Below are 26,670 nucleotides of genomic sequence, written 5' to 3' on the forward strand. Positions count from 1 at the left end.
GCTAAAAGGCGGGAGGGGCTGATTCAATATGAATGTTGAGTTTAGCTCCAGTTTACCTTCCTCTTATTGCAGCTTCTGGAATCTGATGCTGGCACAGACTTGACTCCTGGAATCTGGAATTATGTTCATCTGAAGAGATCTAAAAGAAGTCAGCAATGAAGAAGCTCAAAATGAACTATTTAAATCGTTTTGGTTGCTCTACCATTCTTAGAGATTGTGTCTAAAACATCGTAGTGCACTCAATTGTACAACAGATGAGACAATGAGAATATCTCTCCACCTACATTACACTATATTTTGTAGTCTAGGTGTATCTGACGTCAAACCAATGTAAAGACTTTATTTTGATATTTTCGTCATCAACTTCTTTTGGATCTCTTCAGACAAACATGACTTCTGATCCAGGAGTCAAGTCTAATTCTAAATGATGCAGTAAGGGAAAGTGAATTGGAGCTAAACTTAACATTCACATTCTTCACTATACTAACACCTGACAGTCCCATTATCAGCAGATGGCATCCAGTGTGCGACTAATATTCAGAATTGACACTTGATTATCAACAAACCAGAAGTCTAGGAAAGAAGTTTTAAAAAAAAAATTTAAGTTTAAAGTTATTGTTAATAATACAATAATCACTGTTAAAATAAAGAAAGAACACTTTATAGCACATTTTAATTACTGATAATATTTTTTCTTTGTCTGATAATAACTAAATGAAAATACACATCAGTCAATAAAAATATACACAGATTAATGATTAATCATTATAAAAGACACCACTGTAATTAGTTTGTAGCAAACAAATGTCTGCAGTTTTGATAGAAAGTTCTTTTACTCTGCTTTAACTTTTGTTCTCATAAGTTAAGAAACTCTGTCCATTCTATATAATATGAAATTATATAAAACTAATTAGATTGTTTGTAGCATACAATTTACTTATTTTATAATAGGAAATCTATTCTTAGCTCTGAAAACAATAATAAAAATCGTCTCTTACACTGTAATAAACTAACCGATTCAATATTTCCAACCAATTATGTGTTATTTATTATTTTAGATCATTATCCATACTCCCATCTCTATTCTTAATCATCGTCTTTTCTTCTCAAAACATAAATAGTATTGTACCTAAAGTACTCTTGGATTTCAGACAGTGTCTTCTTATGGGTTTCAGGAAGGAATAAGAAGACAAACACAACTGTAACTAAGGAGAACACTGCGAAGAACCAGTGCACTGCATACATCCCACCCAAAAAGTCTGTGAGGAATGGGTAAATCTTAAGGGCAGAGAACATGAGGATGTTGGCCATGGAGATGCACAGGCCTTGTGCCATTCCACGGATGTCAAGGCTGAACAGCTCAGCTGTCATCGTCCAAGGGATGGTTAGCAGACCGACGACTCCTAGAGTCATATAAATCAACAGCGTCACCATAGGTAATATAGAGGGCTCCAAATTTCCTGAAAATAATTTTAAAATCAGTTAAGACATAATTTTAAAATTAGTACGCTACATTAAAGTTGAACATGATTATCAATTTCTGCATGTTTAAGTTTTGGAAAGTCTTTTGATTTCCTTTATTTCAAAGATACACCACACTAAAAAAATATTCTCTTCAATTTGTATGTGATATAACAAAATACTTTCACGTCTAATATAGATTTATGCTTATATAGATTTAGTAGCTTCATAATGGTTGATATATGGATAAAACCTTTATATACCACACTTTATCAATTGTGTGATAATACAATGTCACATTTTCCATAACAGTTTTAAAGTCTATTTTGCTTTTAACTTCTTAAATCGACCACTGACCAATTAACCGTGTGTTGAATATACCACTGAGCTCAGTATGTAGTAATAAATAATTTCAAATGGGTTTTCTCTAATGTTAGCACTAAGCACACTTACTGCACATTATATCCCATCCAGAAAGATAAAACTAGTTATTTTTTCAACAATGCATTATATCATGTCCACTCTATTGTGGTATTTTAAAAAGAAGAGTGACTAGCTAAAACAGTGTCCTCAAGTTATTAATTTTGTTTGGCTATTTATTCATTAAATTTTTGAAGTAGGCCACCAATCGGTAATAGGGTTTCCTTTCTTCACAGTGTATCTCTTATGATTGAAAGATTATAACTATTTTATCATGATCAAAGATAGCACAACCCCTAGAGCCCAAAATTAATTCCTGTACATGTTTTATATAATATATAAATACAAGTGAACATAACCTTAAATCATGTGAAATTGAAAATAGTACACTAATACCTGGATATACTCTTGAGGCACATTTCTGTAGAGATAAACAAAAATGGGAGGAGTTGCAATATATGTAGAGGAAGAGCTAAAAAAAATCCCTTTAATATTAATGTTACCCAGTATTGTAAAGAACTCATATGTGAAATGGCTGTGGTAACCTGCATTTACATTATGGGTACATACAAATCACAGTCATCCAACTTAGATGAAACACTTGATATTCTTAAAAAAACAAATTATAACATTAAACTGGAAAACTCAGAGCTTCTAATCGTGGGACATATTAATGTGGACATTTTAAAACCCAACAGAAGAGCAGGTAAATTAAACGAGATCTTGGCTTCTCACAATATCCATGGGCTGGAGCTACCGCCCACTACATGGACCTCCAACACCATCTCATCAATTGATTGGATCTGCACTAACTTACATAGAGAACAACTAACTCCAACGGTGCTTCATTCTGGTCTATCGGATCACACAGCTCAAGTTTGTACAATCAACATAAAACACACAACAGAGAATTTCAGTAGCTCATATCCCAGTTTTAAGCCAGAAAACTTCTATGATCTAAAATTTCTACTTCAACAGGAAAACTGGCACGACATGGAACAAGTTGACACTGCTGAAGAACCCTACGATATTTTTATAAGGACAGTGACAATGGCTTTGTACACATCCTGCCTCAGAAGATAAAAGAAACCTAAAAAGAGACTAAAACCCAAAGCCATGTGGAAAATAATTAACAATGCCTATGACAAAAATAAGAACTCTGCAGACGACATAATTCTAAACATAAATGTACAACTTTCACACAACCCTCAAGAAATCAACTATCTGAATTTATTTTTTGTCAGTGTGGGCAGAAACAACACTAAAAAAATCCTAGCAGATGAGAGGAAACCATTGGAACCAGTTGAACCACATGAAACAGCATTAATGGAAACAATAACCGAAACAAGCATCAAAGAGGTTAAAGACATAACCAGGAAACTTAAATAAAAACACTCAGAAGGTATTGATTAAATCTCTTTCGAAGTAATAAAATTCTGTGCTGATGAACTGGCTCTACCATTGGTTACCATATTCAACAAATACTTTAAAGAAGGAAAGTTTCCCTCAAAACTAAAAATTTTACTAAAAAAAGTTATCCCTAAATTTAAAACTGGTTGCAAACATGATGCGAACAATTATAGACAAATTTCACTAATTCCAACATTCTCAAAACTATGTGAAAGAATTGTACTCCAAAGACTCCTTGATCATTGCACGCAGCACAACCTGCTAAATAAAAACCAACACGGATTTACAAAAGTAAAATCAACTACCACAGCATTGATCAGACTAATTGATTCCGTCACAGGTAGCATTGAAGAGGGAGAATTGACCACAGCCTTGTTTCTTGACTTAAGCAAAGCATTCGACTGCCTCAGCCAACATCATTCTGAAGAAACTAGAACTGCTTGGGATAAAAGGAATAGCAAATGATTGGTTTTGTAGCTACTTCAAGGACCGTACACAACTAGTGGAACTCAACCACTCGTTAAACGGCATTAAAAAGGCAATCAGGTCAAAAGCTCTTCCAGTGCTGAGAGGTGTGCCACAAGGCTCCGTATTAGGACCAGTCATTTTCATACTTTTCACTAATGACCTTCCCCAACACTTAGGAAATCATTGCACACCTCTTATGTATGCCGACGACACCACCCTACTCCTGAACCAACTACCTGCAGATAGTCTTGCCATCGCATCTTACATAGCACTCAACATGGCCATCCAGTATTGCTATGGAAATGATCTTGTAGTAAACCCAGTGGTTAATTTCAGTGGGAACGCAAGGGAACGGCGTTCCCTTACCTCCCAAGAGTGCCGGAACGCAAGGGAACGCTTTTAAAACTACGAGTACAAGTTTTAGTTAAAAAAAATTGTAGGTAGGATCAATATTATGCTATGCTTTGTTTGCGAGTGACTCGTAAGCAGATAGTAAGCGCCCGTACAAGCAGTTGTGAGCTGTGCTGTGATGAGTCTTGCACGGAATCAGGCAGGAGGAAGGTGACGGGCGAGTCATCCTAGTTCGCGCATGCGCGGCTGCGCCTCTCAATAACAAAGCAATACCACCCCACCCCCTTCCATTCCCCCTCCATTCCTTCACCGCGCCACCGCCCCAGTGATCACAAGTGTGTTGACTAGTTGACTTGACCTTGGTGTGTTTCGCGTTTAAGTTACAAGTTGCATCGCATCCCATCACGCTTAAGTTCGTTTTTGAGGTGCAGGTCGTTGACTGTGTTCGTGTTTATGCTTATTAGTGCTGGTGCAGCTAAATAGTTTCCTAATTGACTATGACTACCAGAAAAATTGTTGATTTCTTTAAACCTAACCTTAAGAAACAAAAAGGTTATGCGAATAATGAGAACTGCAGTTCGGAAGCATTGACTACAACTTCAATTGTTGATCAAGATAAAAAAGAAGACGCAATCGGGATCAATGAGGATAATTGCGATTACCATTCCCCTTCGACTTCCTCGTCGGTCAAAATAGTATCCAGGTTGGTGGGTTTGGGATCTGATGCAGACGAAGCTAAGGTTAGTAATGAAAATAATGATTTTGTTAATAGGGGTGAACAGCCAGTTTGTTGGTCTGAAGAACAAATTGTTGAATTTAAAGCTAAAAATCCATGGTTAGTTGTGAACAGAGAACTAGGTTGCAACGTTTGCCGTAGTGTGAGTACTCTAGGTGCAGAGAAAACGAAGGGCCTAAAGATTAGCGAAGAGTGGGTTTTAGGAACTGTTACCGCTTATGGAAACAATAAAAAAGACCAGCAATCCTCTCTTAGGAAAAAGATATTTTTACACACCGTGGGTCTCGAGCTCATTCTTTAGCTGAAAAAATACTCATTGAAGCTAAGAAAGATACAATGAAAAAAGCTGTTGCTTCTATGCATAAAGAGCAGCAGATTGTAACTGAGCGCATTTTCCGCACGGCTTATAAGCAAGCTAAACTAAATAGGCCATTTTTTGAGTTTGAAACTGAAATTGATCTTCAAATAATGAATGGCTTAGATATGGGGCGAATCCTACATTCAAATGTTGCTTGCTCCAATATAATTCATCATATTTCTGATGAAATGAAATCAGACTTGATAAATGGCCTAATCAAGTCAGACTCTAAATTTTCCCTGCTTTTGGATGAAGCCACTTCAGTTTCAAACAAAAATGCTTTGGTGGTTTATAACAGAACTGTTCTAAAGGGAATGCAAAACCCTATGACAGTGTTCTTAACACTTTTTGAGCTAAATAGCACAACATCAGCTGGTATATTACAAGAACTTTTAAATCAGTTACAAGCATTAGGTCTAAGCTTTGAATTCATGAAAGACCATATGATTGCTCTAACTTGTGATGGTGCTTCAGTGCTACTAGGCAAGAAATCTGGCCTTGCTATACAGCTTACTGAAACGTTCCCCAACTTGTTCATTTGGCATTGTTTGAACCATCGTTTAGAGCTTGCCGTGCACGATTCCATAGAAGAAGTAGCTGGAATCAATCATTTTTAAGATATTCATGGATAAAATTAGAAACATGTTTAGTTGTTCAACCGAAAAACAGCAGGGAGTTGGCAGAAGTTGCTAAAGGACTAGAGGAGCAAATGTTGAAAATCGGCCGTGTTTTAGATACTCGTTGGGTAGCCTCCAGCTTAATGGCGGTGAAAGCAGTTTGGACAGATTTTAAAGCTTTGTACAATCATTTCATTGAAGCATCTGAAGACAAACAAAGGGACTCGAAGCAACGTTCAACTTACAAAGGGCTTTGTAGTACATTATCTTCTACAACTTTTGTACACAACCTGGCATTGATGTTCGATGCTCTAGAAGAGTTATCGGATTTGTCCTTACAGCTTCAAAAATCAAGCCTCAACCTTATCCAAGCCCACAGTGATGTAACACTGTTAATCAAAGTGTTTTGAAAACCGAGTTGAAAACATGGGTAGACGTTCAGTGGAAGCTAAAATTGCTATTGACGATTTGATGTTTCAAGATGTTAAACTTTGTGTAAGATCCAAGATACCCAGTATTTCCAGAAAAACAGTTCTATCGGAGCCTCGCTAACAACTTGACTTCAAGGTTGTTATAATCATCTTCAAATGCGGCTGAACACTACACCAAAATCATGAATGACATCAAAGTGATCCACCCCATGTATTGGCCAAAAGACTTATCCATCACCTACGGAGAATGTGAGATCCAGCGAATCTGCGATAGATTTAAGATTAGCAGCTCTCAGGATATAATTAGAGACTTCAGACACTTCAAGCAGGGACTGAAGCCTATGTTAAGTGGAGAGAAACCTACTATTCTAGAGCAAACCGCCGTCGTTTAAGAAACTGATTTCCATCATAAATAGTATTGCAGTGTCTAGTGCTGAATGTGAACGTGGGTTTTCTGCAATGAATCTAATTATGTCTCCTCTTAGATCTTCACTCTACATTAGCACTGTTTGCGATTTATTGCGGATCAGGCTCCTAGGACCTCCTGTGGCTAGATACAATCCCGAGCGGCACGTCAAAACCTGGCTGGCGAAGGGACACCATTCTGCACTTAACACCAAGTCAAAACAACGAGGGCAGAAAACTTACCATGAAGACAGCATTGCATTGTGGGAACTTTTTTCCTAAATCTGTTTTTTAAATATCTTTTAGAATTTCAGAACATTAAGTTTTCATTAAAATAACTAGCCTATGCCTAACTTATAGTTGTGTTCTGAACTCAAGTTTCTGAGTTCTTTTTTGTACTTACAGTTAGTTTTGTGTATTGTTGTTTTGTTTCTTTTGTAGTTTTCACTTTAAAATATTAACAAACAACTAAAACTAAGTTTACCAACAGTCTTGGCATTGCCTTACAATATTATACTACAAATCCGTACATATTTGTTATAATAACTAATAAGCAAATAAAATAATCAACCTTAACTTTTTAAAACTACACTAAATTTTAAAAATGAAACCGTGTTATTCCACTCTGTGTGTCATTTATTTTGTGTGTAATTAAACGCTTCCTTTTCCTTTCCAAGAAGTTGGTTTATTTTGAATGTATTAATATTGTTTTGTACCCATAAGGTATGCAATTTTTTTGTAAAATATGCAAACTTGTAAAAAAGCTGTTATATTAACAAACATCCATTTACATATTAATATGTATTATTATTACTACTGTAATGTGTATAAATAAAACTGTGAATAAGGCTCAATTTGTTTTTATTTTACCATTCATTAAAAAATTAATATTGGCGAGCTTCATTGATTCAAACAAAATGGTCAATGAAATCAAACCAAATATTTCTGGGAAATTTAAAGTAGGCAACAAGGTGTTAATGGAGTAGAGTAGAGTAGAGAGTAAACTCAATAATTTAAATTCATGTTTTTATTTTCTTACATCCTAATCAAGCACCTTAAAGAAAATAAACAGCATTAAAATATCACTTGGTATTTTATAAAAATGAATGTATTATTATGTCTGGGTGGCCTAAAAACAAAGGTTTACAGTTCTAATTTTCAAAAGTTTTCCTGGGTGAGGGCCCCCCTCCTTCCTGGGGTGTATTCCATACCCACCGGTCTGAGCTTTCCCGCTTTAAGAGTTCCCACACCTAAAAATTTTAGAAATTAAGCACTGAGTAAACCCATCAAAGTTAATTAGATTGCTTTTGGAAGAAAAGCACTAGAAGTCCTAGACATTCCTGATGTCAGTATTGAAGGGCAGCTGAAATTTCTTGGCATAACAGTAGATACCGACCTAAATTAGATCAAACATGTAGAAAACCTTAGCAAAAAGCTCAACACTGGGCACTTTGTGGTTAGACAAATTCTTTCTCTCAGTAGCCCAGAAACTGCAAAAAATAACCTACTTTTCTCTGTTTGAATTCCACCTCCGTTAGAGTCTAGCTGCTTGGGGCGGAACTACTGCTTCAAATCTTCAACGAATACTAATCATACAAAATAAATGTATTAGGACACTGGCTAGTCTCCAACCTCTTGAAGCTGTAGAGAGGCATTCAAGTCTCTGAAGATTCTCACTGTCATTTCACTTTACATTCAAGATGTAATAATGTATTCTGATGGGGAAAATCTTCCAAGAAACAATGTTGTACACCACTACAATACCAGAAATGCTAAACTCGACAGCCTTCCAACACATTGTCTGAGGCTTTACGAGCGGAAACCTTCATACATGGGTGTGAAGCTCTACAACTGCCTACCACCTCACCTGTTGTCCAAAAGAGGAAAGGAATTGAAGACTGCTCTACATGAATGGCTAACAGAACGCCCATTCTACATGCTAGAAGAGTTTCTGCAAAAATCCTTCCCCTAATGTTAATATATTTATGACACTATTTATAATCTCAAAGATTGTAAATAAAGATATTCTCATTATCATTCTCATGCTATATAACGTGGCTTGTGGAAATGATAACTGTCCAAAAAAACCCAAACAAGTTCAATATTTTTACAAAAAACCTTATAAAATGTCTCAGTTAAGCTGTTGGAGCATGGTACGCAATTTTGTTTCAAATGATGTGGTGTATAACTGTTTAAAATGCTGTTATTTATGAATCTAGACAAAAGACAAAAATCGTTCTTGAATGTATATGAGAATTACTAAATATCTTGTACGGTTTTAAAAATATTGATTATTTGTCAATCTCATAAGAACTTTTCTATCGCCGAGAATGATCTATAAAAATGCCAAAGCAAGAATAAACTTGGTGCAAAAATTGAATTTTAAATACCTAGACCAAGTTTATTGGCCAGCTTGAGATGTCATTTCTTTCCATTATGATGGGCATTTAAAATTTTAAAAAAGTTCACAACTCTGTTATTTATGAACCTAGAGAAAAAACTAAAATTGTTCTGGAATGCTTAGAGCATTTCATACACTTTTTGTTATAAACATTTTTTTGTATCTTGAATGGTTTTCAAGATACTGAGTACATTGAGTTCAATGAAAATAAATAATATTTCAGGTGGCACAAAATCTATCTGCTTCTTCCAAATGAACCAAAGGACTGTTTTAATTTTAATGCTACATGAGCGGGTTTTTAAATTGAGGTATTTGGATATTATATTGACAAATGAAAAGTTTAGTGGTGCCAGTTGTATTAACCAGCATTTATTCAAAGCTAATTTAATTAGGTATTGTTAAAAACTATAGGTATTATTTTTGTTCAATAAGTTCTCAATAATTGTGGAAATAATCAATGAACTACTTCCAAAAGCAGATTTTTGTCCACTTACTTTTACCACTAGTTTACTTGGACATTTTCAATATAACAAAATAGTACGTAAATCGTTTCTAACCTGCAGCCACCTCCTTAGCGAAGTATCCTGAAGCAAACATGGAGACAGCCATTCCCATGCCACTCACCATACAAAGTGGTCTTCGGCCAAACTTACCCATCAAAAGAGCGGTAATTAGTGAGAACACCAGTCTCACAACTCCTAATCCGATGGTACCGATAAACGGATCAACATTGCTTCCCATTTCCTGAAAAAATATTTTATTTTTCTGTATTGTCTTTTATATATATATATATATATATATATATATATATATATATATATATATAATGTCAATAAACATTGAATCACAAAAAGTACTTGCTCCGCCGGCATAAATGGCAATAGCCTTATTTAATGTCAATAAACATTGAATCACAAGGTATAATTGAATAACATTATACAATTTAACGTAAATAAAAGTCATTTGACAGGTATTTGGTCTTCCAATCATATGTTAGTTTGCTTATTTAAACACATATGTGACAGATACGGCCAAATACAAAATAATTGAATCGGAAAAAGTAAGCGCTCTGTGGTGTAATGGTAGCACATTCACCCGGCAAGTGAGAGATCCGGGTTCGACTCCCGGCGGAGCAAGTACTTTTTGTGATTCAATGTTTATTGACATTAAATAAGGCTATTGCCATTTATACAATTTTTATGTATATATGTGTGTGTGTGTGTGTGTGTGTGTGTGTGTGTGTGTGTGTGTGTGTGTGTGTGTGTGTGTGTGTGTGTGTGTGTGTGTGTGTGTGTGTGTGTGTGTGTGTGTGTGTGTGTGTGTGCAAGTTAGAACTTACTGAAGTGTAATATGTTTATTAATAGACTGCTAAGAAATGGAAGACTTCTTTTTTTCCTTAGGAAAACTTACCGAAACGAATGAGACAGCATAGAAGAGAGTTATGTACGTGCCACAATACTGTTGTAAAGCAAAGACTGTGGTCAAAATGATCAAAGGTTTATAACCAGTAGGTTTTGCTAAGCCTTGAAACAACTTGCAAATTGCTGAAGATTGCTGCTCTGATTGATCCAGTCTGAAATCAAGTTCTTGGGTCATCTCATATATGTATTGCTCCACAAAGTCTGGCTGAAATCATAGAAAATAAAATAATACTTACTTTTTACTTCCATTGAAAATGAAACGTACAAAATTGATGATTGAGCAAATTGATAAAACTATTACCTCTTTGTTATTTCTCTGCAAATAAGATACAGCCTTCTCAGCATCCCCCAGTCTGTTCTTGGACAAGAGCCAGATGGGGCTCTCCACAGCCCATCGCCACATAAGTAAATTGGGTACCACACAATAGGATAAGGATACCCAGGCCACAGTACGCCAGTGTAGCAACGCACCCATTATGTACATGAGTAACAACCCTGTCACATTCTGTAGTTTCATCAATTATTTAATCTTAAATACTATTAACATAAATTAAACATAAATTGAGATGTACATGGTTAAGGACGCCTCCCCAAGCCGTTGGAGAAAAATAATAACCAACTTCCCCAACAAGAATGGATCTAACTAACATTTAATCTAATTGTCCAATTTTAATTTATATTTAGTTTTAAAAAACAGACAAAAACAATTAATATAATGTAAAACAGATTAGCACTGCTTATTTTCACCCAATTCAGGATCGGGACAATATTTTAGTTGCAATTGCCATTAGTACAATCATAATACAAATTCGATCCTCAAATCTGCAACCTGCCCATCCAGATAAAATTCTCACTCAAAGTAGTGTATTAGGACTACACTAATGTATCCCCTCTCCCTTTTAAATACATAACAAACTCACAGGTAACAGTACTTTGATCAATTTTATGACACAGTAATTCTAATTTAGACATCAATATGTTTCCCCTGGAAACCCCTACTTTTCTTGTAACTCATATACTTACCGAGACCAGCATAAAAAATAATCATACTCAGAAGAGCTCCTCTTAGGTCTGATCTGGCCACTTCTGTAATGTATATAAACGCAGGATTGCTTCCCATTGCTGCAACATTCAATGAGATGTACATTAATTTAAATATTTTAGTCATTTGTGAATTCTAATTAATTCTCATATGTATGAATAATTGGAAATCTATGACAAGATCGTAACTGTGAGAAGAGAGAATGAGCTGCTCTAAGTGCACTGTCCAGGTAGACAGAAGGGTCGTCAAAGAATCTTCAAATTTTACAATTAGAATGCTGTATTCAAATACTGTACTGAGCATATAAATAAAATGACTTTGGTCATCAATTTTTTTTTATTGTGGTTATTTTGTTTATAATAACCACAACCATACATATTTTCTAGTAGACTGTGATGGGTGTGTGACTTTGAAATCTTGTTATTTAGAGGTAGGTAAGATTTTGAGGTTAAGATGTATTTGAACCAACCTTTTTTGTGCCACAAAGAGTGCAGTCACCCTTTGAATATTACGAAAGAAAATGAGGTAATCAAATTTATAGGTTGTGAGGAATTGATTGGAATCCCTGATTTCAGATCAGGGATTCCATGCAACCTCTTCCTTTGTGTATTTTTAGGGTCTTCATACAAAACTTCAGGATTCCCTAGTTCACATTATTATTTGGTTGTTAATAGTTAATCTTAGGTTGCAAGATCTCATCTACACACTAATGTATACATCTCTTTTTTTCTAGTTTGAAATTCTCTACTCATCATCAATCAAATTTGGTATTGCCTATGATACTCAACCAAACAAATCATGTAAAAATAAACTATACTTGTATACAGATGACTCAAGCCTTGTTATCTCTGTACCATCACACATATAATTAGAACTGATTTAAAATACAGAACTTTTTTAAGGTTTAGGAGGTTTTAGAAACAATAATTAGTATAATAGTAAATAAAGAAAAAACTAATTTCATGACTTTTAATTCAAAACCGTGTCCATTATCTTCAAGTCTTGGTATATAAATGATCTGAAGTTGAAAATACAAAAGTTTTAGGACTCTATACAGATAGCAAACTCAGATGCAATGATCACATAGAGCATATGATAAATAAAATAAATTCTGGGATCATATTACGTATGGAATTTGTGTGTATGGAGAAACTACTATAAAAAATATGGACAACATTTTAATTTTTACAAAAAAGCCATTAGAGCAATGCTTAATTTAAACTATGATGATACTGTAAAAACATTATTCGTTTATTTACAAATATTAACAGTGTATGTACGGTCTTTATATTTTGGAATCTATTTTATATCTATGTCATAGAAACAATAGTAACAATAATTTATATGATACTAGGAAACAAAAATAATTAAGATTTTTCAAAACCTATAATTTTTTCAAAAGAAAACTTCTTATGCATGAAAAGTTTAATGATCAAGTTCAAAATTTTATTAAATATATAAATTGCAACAAGAAGTTTAGATGCATGTTAAAAGACTTTCTAACAGAGCTTGGCCTTTTTAAGAATTTAAAGGCCACATTCATCTTGACCACATTTAAAGAATTTTATGACCTGACCAACATTAATGTAACATTAGGTCACTTAGGTTATATTAGTTTTAAGAATCTTTATTACAGTGTAACACTATTCAATGTATAAATTGAACAAAGATATGATTAATTTGATTTATTTTTTTAAGTACTGTGCGTAATTTGGGATCTTGCGTGACGTTATGAAGATACTGTTATTTAATCTCTGTAGGAATAGAATATTCCCAAGGAGATTCACTTGAGTGAAAACGTAACATTATTTTTTATTGTGCTACGGTACTTCTGAAAACCAGTGCTCCAGCTTCTGACTCTTATGTTTTCAGAACCTATGTTAGGTACTCAATAAACCGCAAGTTGTTTGTTTGAACGAGCGGAACTTTTTGAGATTTTCCGGCCATGTCCTCTTCTTGGTTTGGCTTTTCCTTTTGGATCACTAGGAGTTGCCAGACAGTTCATTTCCTGAGAACAGAAGGATCTCTGACCTTCTATGCTAGGATGGAATGCCAATTCCTTGAAACTCTCCCCCTCTTTAGATTTATACATATCTGTAGTTCAATTTTTGCATGTAAAGGCACCTATTCTTAATTGAATACGTACTGCAAAAGATTAATATGTAACTGAGAGAAAAATAGGGTATTTGAGAATTTTACATGATTTCCATACCCAAGACTTCACAGACCAAGACAATGTAAAAACGATTCATTTTGGAAGGAAGGAAGTATAAAATTTATTGGGCTGTTAGGAAAATGATGGCTGAGTACGATAAAAAATATTACCTTCCCCAGTAGTGACAATGGCAGTTAAGAGAGCAGAATACAGTGAAAACCACTATTGTTCCTCCTAACAAATGTATGTAGCAATTGCTATTCTACCCAGAATTTTTCACCCAGATTTAGTTTAGAACCAAACAGCCAGAATTACTGGATTGTTTTATGTTTTACTTTGATTTAACAGCATTTATCTTACTTTAGAAAACAATTTTATCTCCTCTCTGTAATAAACAATGAAAATTATAAATTAATCCACCTTTTTACTTTTGTCGTTTACATTTAACAAACGTTTAAATTTTTATTTTCTTAATACATTTATAAAAAGTTTTGCTTCATTTAAGATAATAGTTCACAAGACATTCTTTAAGCATACCTACAGAAAATCCTGTCAGCACTGACTCGGCCAACCATGAGTAATGGAAAGTTGTTGGCGGTGGCTAAGAAAAGCCAGCCCACAGTATTGGGTATGGTGGCGAACCTGATAGTATGAAGACGCCCAATCCTGTCCACCATGAATCCGGTTTATCAGAGATGCCACAGGGATCACCAGAGGTACCACACTAGCTAAAACAAATTATCATTCTCAACCTATGAGAAACAGGCCATATCTATATGATGGTAAAGTTTCAGAGAAAATGCTAAAGTTTTATAAAAACTACTTGTTTTATAAATTATTTGTGGTCGCAAAAGAATTATCCTAGAAGATGAAACCTTTGGTTTCAAAATAAAGAATATTGGAAATGTGTTGTTTTTTATAACTATATTCTTTATTTATTTATAACTATCAGTTTTACGTGCATGCAACTTTGTGGAATACAACTATCAAGTATCAAAAGCACAGAAACAAGATTTCCAATTATAGTTATTATATCATATTATGATCATAGTTAGTCAAGAGTACACGGTTTTGATTCAAGATATGTGTAGCCTTTCTATCAGCTCAAGTGATATAACATTGCCTATCAGTATTTCCTAAAAAGTATAAATTTACTTCTCACCATTTGCAGTGTGATTTAACTATTGACATGACATAGCTCCAAACTACTCCTTATCAGCTCAAAATATATGTAGTCAATAATTGTTCAAACAAAGGAAATCATATTTTCAGAATCCTGCTGATAGAGCATTTCGTTGTGTACTTCCATCGAGTTACTATAGTGAAATAGACAATATTGGCTAAAAAACTCCCTCAAAAAGACTGACCTGTATTTCAGTTTACTCAAACTCAGCTCAGTCATACAGATGAATTTATAAGTTATATAGCAAGATTAACTGACTTTACCTCCAAGATAGACACAGACATGGGTTCCAGTTTATTGTGTGTGACTAGCAAAAACGTCAGAAGTGCAAATAAAGTAACGAAAATATCTAAAACCATTAATAATTCTGATATATTACGATTCAAAAATATTAAATTGCTGAACCATACTTACTTATCCATGAAATTTCATGTTTGTTTGAAATGTATTTCTGAAACCAACAGCCTCAATTTGAGGAATCAAAATGGCAGAGAACCCTAGTATAAAACCATTTGCAATGTGGTATGATGCAGCACATAAACAAGCAAGTATCTATGGAACAAAAAATTTAAATATAAATATATTTGGTTGAATTTATATTTCAAACAAACAAGGCATATCAATAAATCACATAAAAATCTATAATTTCAAGTCTATTTATTAGCAAAAGCAATGCAGCACTTAGTCAATCAAATTTTTCTGAAAAAACTATCATACATTTCATATCATACTCTGACCTATTTTATGCAAGAAGAAATGCAATGATACAGCAATAATTATAATTGTCTCTTCTAGATATTATTTGTATAAAAATAAAGTTAACATATACGTTCTTTCCACAGTAATACATACAGGACGTAGACAAGCTTTCGATAATCGCTGATACAGTTATGTGATGAAGAACGTGTTACCTGAGGCCAAACAGAAGCAAATGTATCTTCTTCCTCAAGAGTGAATCTGATTTCTTCAAAAACTGAGGGAAGATCAGGTGCCATACTGAACTTGCTCACACCTTGAGGATATGTGTACAGGCTGACGACAGAAGACATTCTGCTCGGCCTCCCAGCACTGCTTCTAATTATATTAACTTATTAATTTTATGAATTGATAAAGGGCATCTTAAATAGTTTTATTATGATTTATCATTTTCAAAAATGACCAGTGATTCATGCGTTTGATTCAAAGTTTGTACTAGGTTTAATCAGTTTATCCCTTAAGAAATTGTAATAAATAATAGAACCGATCAAAAATTACAAAATTATACTACTTTTATGTTATTAATATTTTATAAATATGACTTTGTATTATCTAAAACAGGACATACATTTAATAAACAATAAGAACATGATAACTTATAAAAGGCATTTTCAACATTGTGTCATTGTAACAGCTATGAAATATAAAAATATTTATTGCCCATTTATAATAATGTAATAAATATAATACAACTAGCTGTTTCCCGTGGCTTCGCATGCTTTTCGTAAGCGTTACCTGTGTATGTGCACTTCTGGCTCAAGTAAATTATATTGTATTTCCAACGCCGATGTAGAGTTTGCTTTGTTGCCACGATCAAGAAATTATGTATATGTTTATAGCCATTGTACACATACATGTGTTTTATTATAAAGTGGTCTAACACTCAAGCTTTAAGTTCAACCAGAAATTTATCTTCAAGACAAATATACATCATAACTCAGTGCCTTCAAATAGTGCTTGACTATTAAATATTCGTAACTGTCTCGTAATTTCAGTTTATAATGTGCAGGCGCTTTGAAAACTATTATCTTTGGCAACGCCACCTCGAGGCAAGTTACATCAATAGACATAGCATAGAAACCTTCTTCGTGGAAAAATACATATACATACAAATTTTTCGTAATGATCGGTCAAATAGTTTACGATTCCATAAAGGACAAACACACAAACTTTCATTTATATATATTTATATATATATATATATATATATATATATATATATATATATATAGATTGCTATATATATCCTGTGTATGGCTCTTTATAAAATTTAAATGAAAATAATATTTACTGGCTTAAATTATAGTGTAGTACAATAAACTGAAGTTTACAAATATGAATTCCAGTATTTTTTTTTTATATAAAAGCTAATTTTATTGCCCACAAGTTTAAAGTTAATTAAAAATCTAACATTTTTGTGGACAAATCAGTCATATCCAAATGCTGATTATGAATATATAAAATGGTAAAGGACACTGTTTTCGGCAAACTAACATGATTTTGTTATTTTTAATTTTTTTTTAAACATGCAATACAAAAATCTCACTTTCAACGAAATAGAATCCACTTCAAATATCCAAGTACATGCTAAATAATATTATCTCTGACACATGGTCAACTCGTAGTTGTAAAGCAGATACATGAAAGCCTAGTTAACATGTTTGAGTGAACAAAAACACTATACAGCAGTACAACAGATGGCAGACTGATAATAAAGGCAAGACAAAAGCACAGGATTCCATATAGATACAATATATAGTCCTGCAACCCATGTCTCAACCAAAGATCAGTAAAAATCGATCTATGGCTTTCCAGCTAGCTGACTATTGAATACTTTAGGAGGAAACTAAATGTTCCACCAGTAGGGCGGTGGTTTTTTTATCAAGATAAAATGTTAAAATGTTAAAATATATGGTGTATGTTAATATACTTACACTCGCAGCGAAACTTTACTTGGACTTACTTCTTCCATAGTTAACCTAAAATTAAAATCAACGTTATCTTCCTATGTTTAAGGCTATCACTGAAGACAACGTTTTTTAAAGTATTTATTGTTTGAATTAAAAGTAAATAATTAGTTTCAGAGATCTTAAATTATTAGTTTGGTATGATTTGGAGATTGTAAATTTTATCATTATTTAATTTAATACTAAGTCTTGATTTTCCTGCAAATGTTTTGAGAATAAACCTTACTGTATTTTGTTCAAGAAAACTAAATGTACCATACATATTGTTTACATAGCAAGGAAGAAAGCAGTTTTGTTATATATGAGTAAATTTTTTCATTAACTCGATATTAAGATATCGAATATCAGTATTCCTTCCATTGTAATTTGCATAAGAGATGTGAGTACCGGTATGTAAAATAATACAGCTTAAATTTGTGTAACTTGTTTAAATTTAAAACACGCAGACATGCATTTACTGTAATGGCCCAATCATAAAGCCATTCTTCATAATACATATTTAACTAATACTGTAATACTTTAAAAAGTATGCATTAGTTACTTCATGTACTGTACAAATAAATTTGTGGAAATATTGATAAAACATGCTTTTGAGACATTAACCCACAAAAGACGTCAACTAATGGACAGAATTGGTATCTCTAATGTTATATGCCTTTATGGATTTTTCTTGAGAATGTTGGCGTTAACGATTTTCAATGCAACTAAGTTTAATTTACTAGATATATCTGAATAATATATAAGATAATAAACTTTTAGCTCAGATCACGCAAATGTCTTGAATCAGATAGAACTGAAAAAATGATAATCTTCTTTGACTCAATATTGCAATAAGTACTCTCTGTACCTGATTTGGTATCTTCAGTCTCAATATTGCATTTACTCTCTGTTCCTGATTTAGGATCTTTGAGTCTCAATGTTGCATTCACTCTCTGTCCCTGATTTGGTATCTTCAGTCTCAATATTGCATTCACTCTCTGTCCCTGATTTCAGATCTCAGCTTCAATATTGCATTCACTCTGTCCCTGATCTGGGAATGTCTACACAAGTATTCAATAAACTAAATATTTTTTAACTAAATGAACATTAAAAAAAAATACTCAAAAATATAGAATTTACATAGAAAGATAATAGGTAAAGTTAGAGGATGACTTGAACAAATGTCTCATTCCTGACAAATTGCATTATGTCTGGCAATGGAACACATCCACACATGAGAGACAGTAGTTTGTTATAAATATTGTGAAAGAAAAAATAAATAATTTTAAATGAATAAATGAAAATTGTTAGTAGCTTAATTGGTTTACTATTTGACTTATAATAAATGTTTTACAGGGCTGTAGATTTTCAATTAATTTTGAAAGGATTGTTTGTAATACGTTTACCCTATTGGTCAATGGCCCCTGAGGACGGCAGAATAAGGCTTAAGAGGGCTTCTTCTTAAAAAAAGATCCTTATAATTTTTGAATAGATCTGGTACACTGATTTTCTGCTTAAAATTACCTTTTGTCAACACTTTACACTGACTCCACTACCCATTATGTTAGACATTTTGAAAACGAGATTTGCCAAAATACCTTTGAAATGTAATATTTATTGTTAGTTTGTAAACAACCAGAATTTGGAAGGATCTGTATGGTGGAATTATAAAAACAAGAAATTGTTCCTTTTAAACTTGCCAAATAGATTTATATAATTATAAATATTTTTACCCTATTATTTAATGATCACTGAACTGTGATTTTCTCACACGTTTTGCTTTGTAACACAATAAAACCACTATTTAATTACATGATCCAACAGTCTTAGGTTAGGTGCAAACAAAACATAAATAGTAAATCAAGTAAACAAAATTTACCACAAAACCCCAATATATGTACTTAACTAAAAACATGTGATACAATAGTTTTAACATCAAAATTCTCTTAAATTTTACAACAAATATTACTTGATTGCTCTTTGGATTTTTATTTTCATTCAGAATTATATTAATATTCAAAATTATGATGCCATATGTATTAAAGAGTGAGAACCTGGACTTCCATGACAGTATTATTTTCTTAAAAGTAAGTTAAGAAATCAAAATAGATTTAGAGTCATAAATTTAAAAAAATAGTTAAGTTAAATAAAAAAAAGCAACAAAGATTCTGCAGGAAAGTTGAATTATAAAAAAAATTGTGATAGCCAGTGAGAAACATAACAATGATTGAAAACTAGGAGAACAACTTTATTTTAAACAAAGTATTAATGTGAAATTTCCATTTTATTTGTTCTTCTCAAGTAAAATATTTAATAAGCTATATATAAAATTTCCATGGTGGAGTGAATTATATAATCTTTTGGCATGTATACCAATTATCATTTATTAAGGAGAGTGGTTGGGCAGGTGATTTCACATACTTGCCGACATCACACACAAAAGTGCAGGGGATTAGGATTGGCTGTATTTCATAATGATCAAAGAAATAACCTATTATGTCTTTGCTCGCTGGTATTTCTACCCTGTTAGTCATCTAGTACACTTCCCCAATCAAACCCACATCTTTGTATTTTTAATTTTATCATAAAACTGGCAGGTACTGTAGCGGACTGGTCTCAGTACTCTGCACTCATGAGTGTGGGGGGTTTGTGCATGAGAGGTGACGACTTGGTTCTTCAGCAAATAATATAAATTATGTTGATTGCATGGGTAGATTTAGCTCATGATCTATGGATATGTTATCATAATGGAGGGTCATAGATGTTTCAGTTTTGAATGCAAACATAAAAAAAAACATGTTAATTTCAGACCAACCACTTTTTATTTATTTTGTTCAGCATTAATTCTATACATTTGAATTGTGCCGCATGCATATGCAGTATTAGTATAATCATATAGGTACTTTACCTTTTTTTTTTTGTTCTCTTAGGACAAGAAGCTTATAAATTGCACTTAGTCCTGTAAGAACCTTTGCACTGCTTCCGGAGAGTGACAGGATATTCAGGATGGGTAAGGTTAGGGGGTAGGGACCGCCTCCTATCGAGATCCATGAGGAAGAATTAGGGCACTAATCGCAAAGTCATGCCCCCCGGGAGAAGGGGAGGCCAGCTTTTGAACCAGCCTCTCCAGTCAAAGCAGGATATACTTTACCGTAGTACAAGTTGATTTACATGTGTGTCTCACTCCCATGTGTTATAACAAAATTTTATACCAGAAACTGGAAATGTAGCACACATTCATGCATCCCCAAAAATCTACCCGTGCCTAATTAAATCATAAATATTGAAAGTGAAGTACATACACAGGGAGTATAATGTGAAGATTATCTAAATTTGAGTCAAAGAAGACTGCAAAAACAAAAAATCAACACTTTCATGAACAAACTATATTGACTGAAACCTATACCGGGTGCCTTTCAAGTCCACTGTGCTAACTGGTAAATAATAAGAGATGACATGGCAAAACCAGCTATTGGAATTCCCAGGATTTCCTATTGGGATTCGGCCAGAAAAAAAAACAAAACGTAATAAATGCTATGTTAATCATGGTTGTTGATGTTTGTTGATTCTTGCAATAACATATTTTATGGTTTTGTGTCCTACGTTCTCAAAATAAATAGTGAGTGAATGTTTTATCTGCCTTACAATAACTTTAAATTTAACTTAAACTGTGGGGGTTTATTAAAATTCAAACTTTAATTGGGCACCAAATTTGATAAAGTGACATTAGTTTGTGCCATTCTTCTCCATTTTATAATACCTTTAAAATGAGGTGTGACTTGCTAGGGATTCCTATTTAAAATGTTGACTGACCCCCAAAATACCATATTTGGAGGGGGGGGGGGGTGGAGTCAAACATTTTCATACATAAAAAACTGCTCAGTTGGTCATGTAAACATCCTCCAAAGTAAATCACTCCATCTCTATTTATAAAAAGTTAGGAGGGAGTGGGACTTTTAAAACATATACTTATCAAATTCAATTTTTTATAAATCTAAGTTGATTAAAAATAAACTGTGCTTAAGTCATAAACTGATTGAAACATCAATAGCCTAAAGTATAATCTAACTTTTAGTCAAACATAAGTTATCATTTATGAAAATCTCGAACTTTCACTGTCAATGTTGACTAGCTTTAGCATGGTATCCTGGTTTGTAGGTAGGACCACTGGCCATACAGCTCTACAATGCTTCAGGATTCTCCAGGACCTTTAACCAATAACCAATAACTAGGACATAGTTTAGTAGCTAAGAAACAGTTGGCCTGGTATAATAAGCTATATGGGATATAAATAGTACCTCTAGTCTGGGGTCATCTGGTAGCATAATTTTCATATAGTTTTTTGTGAAAGTAATCATTATGTTGCCACATGTCTGAGTAAATATATATGATACCTAAAATCTCAGAATTGAATGACTATGGTAGTATTATAAAGTTTAATAGAGTGAGAACCGGACAAACATACTTAACCCTTTCGAATTTTACCAGCTGATGTTGGAGAGTTTGGAACAGGTTAGACCAATAAAAAAACATTATTACGTACAAATAAAGTCACTATTTAACTATAAAAATATGCATTTTTGAAATAAAACACAACAATAAAACATAGGCACAAAAATATTTTATTTATTACAGTTGAAAATAACATTGAAAAATAATTTTTTGTGATAATACTATCATGATTTATTATTTGATGGCACATCTTTATATACAATCTCGTATAACAGTGGAAAATAAACTATTTTAAAATGTTAAATTAATATATTAACAATAATAATATATTGTACTGAACAAAAGACATGTTTACTAAATACAAATTTTATACAATATAGTAAGTGTCAGGAGTCAAAGGTTGCTGATACAAAAAAAGTAATTTTGTTAAGAGACACTTGACATCATCATCATATTCTAAATAAGAATGCAATTTTGAAAAAAAAATGTAAAATATGCTTTTAAATACATAGTATTTCTCATAATAATATAAATGAGAATTATTACCAATAAAACTTGACAATAGATAGTGTGTGTATAAGGATGTTTTGTCTTTTGCACATGTCCTATCTGTATATCACAAAACTTTAACTTAATATAACTTTGCTGTACCTGAATTTAGCATAGTTTAACACTTTTGTTCTCAAGGGTCATAATGTCTATTGCCACCATGTGTAGGTTTGGGCTGAGCAAATAGTTGATGTAAACTCTGGGAGTTAATGAACCAAATGAATAAGGATGTACAATAAATAGCACCACATATATCGTCGTGCAAGAGAGACATAATGTCGTAACTACAAAATCGTCGGAGCGATTTTGAGATAAGACTGCTTTTCCCACTAATGTTGATGTGCTCTATTGAATAGACATACTGTCGTTATCTGTATCTCTTGTCGTTTTACCAGTATAGCTACCTTAAGGTTGGTCGTAACTAACTTTATCACAATTATACAAGGAAACATACTGACGTATCTGTACTTACGACACTATGTCTCTCATGTGGAATATTTGTTATTCAAAAGACATAGTGTCGTAACTAACAAAACGTATTACACAATATGTTTCTCGTCAATCCCAATGCTCAACCTTTCAAAGGTTTTATAATTGTTTTTAATGCGAAACAATTAATATTTCAATATTTGTACATTTCATTACTGTCATACACTGTGACTGTGCTAGAAGGGAATTTATGTTTTGTTGTTGTTCAGAGTTGGCATCAGCTGTTTTGTGATGGGCCAATGCAAACTTTGCAGTTGGCTAAACTGAATCTTTATGTTAAACAAGGATAACCTCAGTGTAGTGTAATTTTGTGTGTTTATCTGTTGTTCTAATGTTTTCAAGTGTATTTAAATGAAAAATGACTACCAACAAGGACAGTGAAGATGAGATTACACTGTCTAACTATTTGATTGATAAGTGTAACACAACAAACAATGAAAAATGGTGAGTTAGATCCAGATTACTTTCCAACATGTTCCATTGGATGCTGTGGTAAAGACGTTTACTCTTTATGTGATCATTGCCTTCGTATTTTATGCAAAGATCACACAAGCTGCTCCATGTGGTGATGGCCATAAATTACTTTTAATTCTCGAACCTGTTTGTCCTGAAGGCGGTTCATTAGTTAAAAAACTGAAGCCCTACCCAAGGTTATGATGAACAACAATCTAACCCTAGACATGATCAGCAACTGAATAGCTGTGAGATAGGTATTTGTAAGGATGAGGTGTACGCTGCATGTCCATTGTGTTACAGATATCTTTGTTTCAACCATCTCGATAAAAGTATTTGTAGCAATGATCACAAAATTGAAGAAACTGTTGCAACTCCAAATGTAACTGATAGGCCTACTGCGAAAACTGGTCAGAATAAATCTGTGATCAGTTCACTCTGTCCTACCCCTGAATCCTTTGAAGTAGATGGTAGCAGAAAGGAGACTGCCAAGGAACGCAAAAAAAGAATAAATAAAAAGAAAATTGCAAAAGAACTTAGAAACAAAGGTGAAAAATATGAGTAGCCGTGAAGAGAAACGTAAGCGTGCCTGCGAGGAATGAATTGAAAGAAAGGTGCAATGGAAAAGATATGTGAAAAATTTTTGCATGAATGCTCAAAAATTACTGAAGAAGAAAGGGAACAAATTATGAAAGACTTTTATGGTACTGGTAGTCTTCAGTTGCAGAGGGAGTTCATAGCCAGGTATGTGAAACAGACTAGTACGAAGAGAAAAACTAGTGGTAAAGATGATTCGAGGAGGAAATACACCTTGAAATACTTTTTACCAAAAAAGGGACTTAGAAATCTCTGTGTGTAAAAAATTGTTTTTGAACACACTGGGCATATCGGATAGAACTGTCCGTACAACTTTATCTAAGGTAAGAGAATCAGGCGTAATTGAAAAAGAGAAAAGGGGCGGTCGCCCAACAGCTTTGAAAAACCGAGATACTACTGTGCGTGAAGCAATAAGGACTCATATTAATCGATTCCGCGCATGGAATCACATTATTGCCGTGCATCCACATCAAAGGAGTAATTTGCATCCTGACCTGAGCCTTTACAAAATGGTAGAAATGTTTAACAATGAAAATAAGAGTAAAGGGTTAACTACTAGTTATTATACCTACTCGAAGGAGTTTAGAGACATGCATCTAGCGTTTCATCATCCTAAAAAGGACCAGTGCACCCTTTGCAATTCGTATAGGACCGGTGATGAAAGAAAAAAAGCAGAACTTGAAAATAGATATCAAGCTCATATAGCTGAAAAAGAGGCTGTGAGGGAATTGAAAAAGGCATTTTAAGGCTAACCTGGCTGATGAAACTTGTGTATGTGCCGCTTTTAATTTGCAGCAGGTCATTCTACTTCCTATAGCACCAGATAGTCAACTTTTCTATCACAGAAGATTAACTAATTTCAATTTAACCGTATATGACATTGCAACAAAGGATTGTGCATGTTATGTGTGGCATGAGGGCCAAGGCCGAAGAGGGTCATCTGATATTGGCACTTGTTTGTTCAAGTACCTTTCAAGTCTTGATCGCAAAAAAGTAAAGGAAGTATTTTTGTTCTCCGATGGATGTTGCGGTCAGAACAAAAACTCAGGCATTGCTACTATGCTACTACATTTTGTGAGCAACTCACAAAACATCTCCTTCATTTCACTAAAATTTTTTGAGCCTTATCACGGCCAAAATGAAGGTGATTCCGCGCACAGTGCGATAAATTCGGCATTGAGTACTGCTGGTAATGTCTTTTGTTCCAGCTGAGTTAAAATCAATCATACGTCTTGCGCGTAGGAACAAACCTTACACAGTACACAGCATGGAAAACTCAGAACTTTATGGATTTTTTGGGACTTGGAAAAATGCTTAAGGTGCTCACTGTGCGATCTGATGATAATGGAGATAAGCTGAACTGGCCGACAATGGTCGAGTACATGGTTTTGAAGAAGGAGCCAAACAAAATCTTTTTTAAATCTAGCCACTTGACTCAAGAATACAGAAGTTTAACAATTCCACATGATGCAACTCTGAAAGGTTTGAAGGCCAAACAACTGTACAAGAAAAAACCAGCCGATGCTTAATGGAGAAAAGTATGCCGACCTAATAGGACTTTGTGCTGGATCGACTCCCATCATAAAAGGAGAGGAAAATGTTCAGTTCTATAAAAACTTGCGTCATAAGTGAACAGATAAAGTGGCTGGACATTGATTGATGAAAAATGAATTATTGATATGCAATTTTTCGACAATGTAGTGTTTTTTATTTGTAATTAGGTTTATATTCATTTATTATTTTTAGTTATGTAGTGTGAGTCTCCACTGTTTGATGTTTCCCTAAACAACAATTGTTCATTATAAATTATATTGTTATGATAGTCTGTGTTATTAATAATAGGCCTAAACAATTATAAAATTAAGTGGACAAATTAAATCCTACCACTTTAGGAATTTTCCTGATTTTCAAATGACATACGTTAGTATTTTTTTTATTTTGTCCACACTAGTTAAATTTTTTACACCAGTATTTTACTTTTCCCCAAAGTATGGGTAGCTTGTTATATAGAGTTTAATATATATTCTTATATTATATTACGCAATTACTATATTATTTTATACAAAAAATTAATAAATTATTTCTTGTTAAATATAAAGCAAGTTTTTATAATAATATAAACTGTGTCGTAAATGCATTTAGCCCTAAACCTTTTTTTGAGGACATACAGTCGTATCTCGCTTTTTAAATAACAGCTGTAGAAAAGAAGAGAAAAAGAAAAATATCAAATGTTAATATGGTCAATAAAACCATGTCACAGATTATGTTTTTAGAACATTGAAATAGTCTTGGTTAAATATTTTATTGCTCATTTACGCAGTTTACAGCATAAAAAGATTGTGCTGTTAGGTTTCTTTGGAGGGGCTCTCCTGAAAAAAGTTGCCATTTCGCAGTTACGGACACTATGTCTCTTGCACGACGATATTTAAACTATATCTACTTGAAGGTTCAGGTTTAACCTATAATTTTGGGTTTTGAAGCCAGGGAGAGAGGAGAAATATATAAAAACATAATTTTAATAGCTGAGGCAGCTGCCTGAGGGATGACTTTCCCTCAAAGAAGGAAATTG

General features: G+C 33.4%; 1 protein-coding gene across 1 annotated transcript; it reads right to left on the reverse strand.

Moving 5' to 3' along the window:
• Positions 1 to 675: 675 nt before the first annotated feature.
• On the reverse strand, positions 676 to 15,908 carry LOC124373511 (solute carrier family 2, facilitated glucose transporter member 8-like). The gene is made up of 7 exons (XM_046831871.1): positions 15,771 to 15,908; positions 14,319 to 14,400; positions 11,503 to 11,601; positions 10,781 to 10,974; positions 10,469 to 10,684; positions 9,616 to 9,802; positions 676 to 1,460 (listed from the first exon to the last, which is right to left on the reverse strand). Exons 1-7 carry the CDS (start codon positions 15,906 to 15,908, stop codon positions 1,087 to 1,089), a joined length of 1,290 nt encoding a protein of 429 aa, XP_046687827.1. The 3' UTR covers positions 676 to 1,086.
• Positions 15,909 to 26,670: the final 10,762 nt, after the last annotated feature.

The sequence above is a fragment of the Homalodisca vitripennis genome, unplaced genomic scaffold, assembly GCF_021130785.1.
Source record: "Homalodisca vitripennis isolate AUS2020 unplaced genomic scaffold, UT_GWSS_2.1 ScUCBcl_5780;HRSCAF=12672, whole genome shotgun sequence".
Classification (NCBI taxonomy): Eukaryota; Metazoa; Arthropoda; class Insecta; order Hemiptera; family Cicadellidae; genus Homalodisca; species Homalodisca vitripennis.